This window comes from Eriocheir sinensis, chromosome 61 (assembly GCF_024679095.1).
Source record: "Eriocheir sinensis breed Jianghai 21 chromosome 61, ASM2467909v1, whole genome shotgun sequence".
Lineage (NCBI taxonomy): Eukaryota > Metazoa > Arthropoda > Malacostraca > Decapoda > Varunidae > Eriocheir > Eriocheir sinensis.
This window is the reverse complement of record NC_066569.1, coordinates 5,066,637-5,072,636: the sequence shown is the minus strand read 5'-3', so window position 1 is coordinate 5,072,636 and position 6,000 is coordinate 5,066,637. Positions and strand designations below refer to the sequence as shown.

Genomic DNA, 6,000 nt, shown 5'->3' with positions numbered 1-6,000 from the left:
CCACTTCGAAAAAAAAAATCTGAATTCCTTCTTTTTTTCTCTTTTAATATCTCGTAGTTGACTTGTTGTTGTTGTTGTTGTCGTTGTTGTTGTTGTTGTTGTTGTTGTTGTTTGTGGTGGTGGTGGTGGTGGTGGTCTTTCTTTTTCTCTCTCTTCTTTCTTTTTTCTTTTTTTTCGTTTTTCCTTTTTCTCTTTTTCTTTCCTTTCTGTCTTTCTTTCTTGCTTTCCTTCTCTTTCTTTCTCTTTTCTTCTTTCTGCTTTTTTTCCTTCCTTCCTTCCTTCCTTCTTTCTTTCTTTCTTTCTTTCTTTCTTTCTCTCTATCTTCCTTTCTTTCTCTTACGAACACCACAGAGAAAAGAAGAAAGGAAAGGGAGGAAGAGGTAGGAAGGAAGAAAGAGACGTAAGGAGGAGGAAGATTAAGAGGAGGAGGAGGAGGAGGAGGAGGAGGAGGAGGAGGAGGAAGAGGAGGAGGAAGAAATCTTGAGTTGTCGCAAATTTATGGAAGTGAATCCTTATGTAGTGATTCTCTCTCTCTCTCTCTCTCTCTCTCTCTCTCTCTCTCTCTCTCTCTCTCTCTCTCTCTCTCTCTCTCTCTCTCTCTCTCTCTCTCTCTCTCTCTCTCTCTCTCTCTCTCTCTCTCTCTCTCATTTGTGTTTATCTGTACCTGCATCTTGTTTATTGAATTTCTAAGTATTAGTAGAAGTAGTAGTAGTAGTAGTAGTAGTAGTAGTAGTAGTAGTAGTAGTAGTAGTTGTTGTTGTTGTTGTTGTTGTTGTTGTTGTTGTTGTTGTAGTAGTAGTAGTAGTAGTAGTAGTAGTTATTGTAGTAGTAGTAGTAGTAGTAGTAGTAGTAGTAGTAGTAGTAGTAGTAGTAGTAGTAGTAGTAGTAGTAGTAGTAGTAGTAGTAGTAGTAAGTGAAACATGACTAGCAATCACCGTAGACTTTTACACTTTTTTTTTCTTTTTTTTCTTCTTTTTTTTCATTTATTTTCACCCCCATTTTAGGTCTTTCTTTTTGCCTTTGATGTTTGTTATAGTTGTAGTAGTAGTAGTAGTAGTAGTAGTAGTAGTAGTAGTAGTGGTAGTAGTAGTAGTAGTAATATCAATTGTTTTCTTGTTTTTTTTAATAATTCAAACATATTAAGTGATTTTAGGTGAAGAGAGAGCTGTCAGGAATATAAGTCTGAGTCAGATTCAACATTTTTGTCCCAGGTGAATCTACGCTCAATCTGTGATTTTCTCTCTCTCTCTCTCTCTCTCTCTCTCTCTCTCTCTCTCTCTCTCTCTCTCTCTCTCTCTCTCTCTCTCTCTCTCTCTCTCTCTCTCTCTCTCTCTCACCCTGACCCAATGCATTGTCATCGGGCTCACTGCCAGGTCCCTCTTCTTCCCTAGAGAGAGAGAGAGAGTGTGTGTGTGTGGGTCATCTAGGAATATTCCATTGATAGTATCTCTCACTCTCTCTCTCTCTCTCTCTCTCTCTCTCTCTCTCTCTCTCTCTCTCTCTCTCTCTCTCTCTCTCTCTCTCTCTCTCTCTCTTATCTCTAAATATTCTTTTTTTTCCCCAATTTCTCTTTTATATTTTTTTCACTCTGCCAAATCTCCTCCTCCTCCTCCTCCTCCTCCTCCTCCTCCTCCTCCTCCTCCTCCTCCTCCTCCTCCTCCTCTTCCTCCTCCTCCTTCTCTTTTTTTTTCCACCTTTCTTCCTTATTTTTATCTTTTCATTCTTTTAGTTGGCAATATCTTTCATCTATTTTTTCTTCTTCTTCTTCTTCTTCTTCTTCTTCCAATTCCTGCCATTCTTCACTTCAGACCTTCCTTCCTTCCTCCTCCTCCTCCTCCTCCTCCCATTCATTCACCTTATTTTCCTCTCCTTCCCCTTCACAAGACTTACATCATGTCCTCTTCTTCCTCTTCCTCCTCCTCCTCCTCCTCCTCCTTTTCTTCCTCCTCCTCCTCCTTTCAAAATGTATCTCCGCCCCTCACTCCATTTCTGACCCCTCCTCCTCCTCCTCCTCCTCCTCCTCCTCCTCCTCCTCCTCCTCCTCCTCCTCTTCGTGCAAAACTTGTCAAGACACATCCACTATTTCCCTCTCAAAAAGCTCATCCTCTCTCCTCTTCCTCCTTCTCCTCTTCCTCTTCCTCCTCCTCCTCTTCCTCTTCCTCTTCCTCCTCCTCCTCCTCCACTTTCGCTTTTTTTCTTTCTTTTTCTGTTTTCCGGATTTTCTCTTCCATTTCTTTTCTCATATATTCTCTCTCCTCTTTCTCCTCCTCCTCCTCCTCCTCCTCTTCTTCTCTTTCCTCCTCTCTTTCCTCTCATATGTTATTACTCTTTCTCCCCTACTACTTATTCTTATTCCCTCCCCTCCTCATTCCCCTTCCCTTCTTCACTCCCCATTCACCCCATCACCCTCATCTCCCCTCTCTTCCCCATCTCTCCCCATCACCTTTTCTCTTCTCTCTCCCCTCTCACTTCCCTCTCCCTTTCCCCTCACGCTGTTTTCTCTCCATTTAACTTCCCTTCTCTCCCCTCCCAACTTACCTCTCACCCCTGTCACCTTTTCCCCTCATCTCCCCATCTTTTCTCTTTACTATTCTCCCCTACCCCTTCACTCCTCTCATCTCCCCTTTCTCACCTCCCCATCTTCCCCTCACTTCTTTTTTTCTTCCTCCAACGTTTTCATTCTCCCAGTCTCCCCCTTCCTTTCTTCACCCCAGCACCCCTTCACTCCCCTCATCTCCCCTTTCTCCCCCTTCCAATCCCCTCACTCCCCATCTTCCCCTCACTTCTTTTTTTCTTCCTTCAACGATTTCATTCTCCCCGTCTCCCCCTTCCTTTCTTCACCCCATCACCCCAGCACCCCTTCACTCCCCTCATCTCCCCTTTCTCCCCCCTCCAATCCCCTCACTCCCCATCTTCCCCTCACTTCTTTTTTTCTTCCTTCAATGTTTTCATTCTCCCTGTCTCCCTCTTCCTTTCTTCACCCCCATCACCCCACCCCTTCACCCCTCATCTCCCCTTTCTCCTCCACTTCCCTCCTCCCCATCTTCCCCTCACTTATTTTTTTCTTCCTCCAACGTTTTAATTCTCCCCGTCTCACCCCTTTCCTTTCTTCACCCCATCACCCCATCACCCCTTCCTCCCCTCACTCTTCACTCCTTCCCCTCCCCTCACTCCCCATCTTCCCCTCACCTGTTTTATTTCCTCCAACGTTTTAATTCTCCCTGTTTCCCCCCCTTCCTTTCTTCACCCCATCACCCCAGCACCCATTCACTCCCCTCATCTCCCCTTTCTCCCCTCCCCTTCCCCTCACTCCCATCTACCCCTCACTTATTTTTTCTTCCTCCAACGTTTTAATTCTCCCCGTCTCACCCCTTCCACTCTTCACCCCATCACCCCTCTTCACCCCTTCACCCCTCACCTCCCCTTTCTCCCCCCTCCCAATCCCCTCACTCCCCATCTACCCCTCACTTATTTTTTTCTCCCTCCAACGTTTTCATTCTCCCCGTCCTCCTTTCCTTTCTTCACCCCATCACCCCTTACTCCCTCATCGCCCCTTTCTCCCCTCCCCTTCCCCTCACTCCCCATCTTCCCCTCACTTCTTTTTTTTCTCCCTCCAACGTATTCATTCTCCCCGTCTCACCCCTTTCCTTTCTTCACCCCATCACCCCAGCACCCCTTCACTCCCCTCATCTCCCCTTTCTCCCCTTTCCAATCCCCTCACTCCCTATCTTCCCCTCACTTCTTTTTTTCTCCCTCCAACGTTTTCATTCTCCCAGTCTCACCCCTTTCCTTTCTTCACCCCATCACCCCTCTTCACCCCTTCACCCCTCACCTCCCCTCTCTCCCCTCAGATGGCGCCCCCCCGCGACCACAAATTCTCGCTGTTCCGGACCTACTGGCTGGTGTGGGCCGTTCTGTTCCAGGCTGCTGTGCACGTGGACTGCCCGAGGGGGTTCACTGCAAGGTGAGGGGGGGGGAGGGAAGGGGGAAGGGAGGGAAGGGGAGAAGGGAGAGAGGAGAAGGAGGGAAGGTATGAGGAAAAGAAAGGAAAAGGGAAGAAGGGAGAAGGGGGAGGAAAGGGGTTTGGAAGGGGTTAGAAGAGAGGGAGAGGGAATGAAGGGGAGGGAGGTAAGAAGGGGAGAAGGGAGAGAGGACAGGGAGAGTAGGCAAGGGAAAGAAGGGAAGGAGAAGGAGAAGGAAGGGAAGGAAAAGAAAGGAAGAAAAGGGGGAAAGAAAAAGAGAAGGGAAGGGATGAGGAAGGGATGGGAAGAAGAGGGAAGGGAAGGGAAAGGAAGGGGAGGGTATGTGTACGTGTGTGTGTGTGTGTGTGTGTGTGTGTGTGTGTGTGTGTGTGTGTGTGTGTGTGTGTGTGTGTGCTGACTGCTTTTCTTTTTTCCTTCATTCATTTTTTCTTTTTTTTCTTTCTTCATTTTATCTTTTATCTTTTTTCTCATTTTTTTCCCTTTTTCTTTTTTTCTTCCTTCATTTTATCGTTTATCTTTTTTTCTCCTTTTTTTCTTCCTTCATTTTATCGTTTATCTTTTTTTCTCTTTTTTTTCATTCATTTTATTTTTTATCTTTTTCTCATTTTTTTCCCTTTTTTCTCTTTTTCTTCCTTCATTTTATCGTTTATCTTTTTTTCTCTTTTTTTCTTCCTTCATTTTATCGTTTATCTTTTTTTTCTTTTTTTTCTTCCTTCATTTTATCTTTTATCTTTTTTTCTCTTTTTTTTCATTCATTTTATTTTTTATCTTTTTCTCATTTTTTCCCTTTTTTCTTTTTTCTTCCTTCATTTTATTTTTTATCCCTTTTTCCTCTCATTTTTCCTCTTTATCTTCCCTCATATTTCAGTGTAAAACCTCCCAAATGTAATCTTTCTCCCTCCTCCTCCTCCTCCTCCTCCTTCCCTTCTTAACTCGGAGTAAATTTAAGTGATATGATGCATCTTCTCCTAATCCCTTCCCTTCCCTTCCCTTCTTTTCCCTTCCCCTTTCTTTCTCTTCCCTTCCCATCCCTTCCCTTCCTTTCCCTTCCATTGCTTTCCCTTCCCTTCCCTTCCATTTCTTTCTCTTCCCTTCCCATCCCTTCCCTTCCCTTCCCTTCCCTTCCTTTCCCTTCCCTTCCCTTCTTTTCCCTTCCCCTCTCTTTCTTTTCCCCTCCCTTCCTTTCCCTTCCATTTCTTTCCCTTCCCTTCCCATCCCTTCTCCTCTATTTCTTTCCCTTCCCCTCCTTTCCTTTCGTTTTATATCCTTATTTTTCCCCTTCTCTGCCTTTCCCTTTCTTTCCTTCCTTTTCCTTCCCTTCCCTTCCCATCCCTTCCCCTCCCTTTCTTTTTCTTCCCTTCCTATTTCTTTCCCATTGTAACTTTCCCTTCGCTTCCCTTCCCTTCCCTTCCCTTCCCTTCCCTACCTTCCCCTCCCTTTCCTTCTCTTCCTTTCCCTTTCTTTCTCTTCCATTCCTTTCTTTCCTTTCTCCTTCCCTTTCTGCCCTTCTTTCTCTTTCTCTATCTCTCCATATCTCCTCTTTTTAACCTTTTTTTTCTCATTTTTCTTCTCTCCTCTCTTCTCCTCTCTTCCTTCCTCCTCCTCTTCTTCCTCCTCTTCCTCTTCCTCTTATTTATTACATCTATCTTTCTCTGACTTTTCTTCTCTCCCCTTCTCTCCTCTCTCCCTCCTCCTCCTCCACCTCCTCCACTAATTCCACCGTGATGAGAGACGTGGAGGAAAAAGGGAGGAACCTATCTCTCTCTCTCTCTCTCTCTCTCTCTCTCTCTCTCTCTCTCTCTCTCTCTCTCTCTCTCTCTCTCTCTCTCTCTCTCTCTCTCTCTCTCTCTCTCTCTCTCTCTCTCTCTCTCTCTCTCTCTCTCTCTCTCTCTCTCTCTCTCTCTCTCTCTCTCTCTCTCTCTCTCTCATGACTTTAATTTTGTGTCTCTGTTTCATTGTGTGTATGTAAATTTGTGTATGTATGTATGTATGTATGTATGTATGTGTGTGTGTGTAT

General features: G+C 44.9%; 1 protein-coding gene across 1 annotated transcript in view; it reads left to right on the top strand.

The window, feature by feature from the left end:
• Nucleotides 1-6,000, top strand: part of LOC126986214 (glutamate receptor ionotropic, NMDA 2B-like) — a 118,365-nt gene that overhangs the window by 62,451 nt on the left and 49,914 nt on the right. The window contains exon 13 of the mRNA XM_050842184.1: nucleotides 3,852-3,964. Coding sequence (XP_050698141.1) covers nucleotides 3,852-3,964 — 113 coding nt within the window. The remainder of the gene's footprint in view (nucleotides 1-3,851; nucleotides 3,965-6,000) is intronic.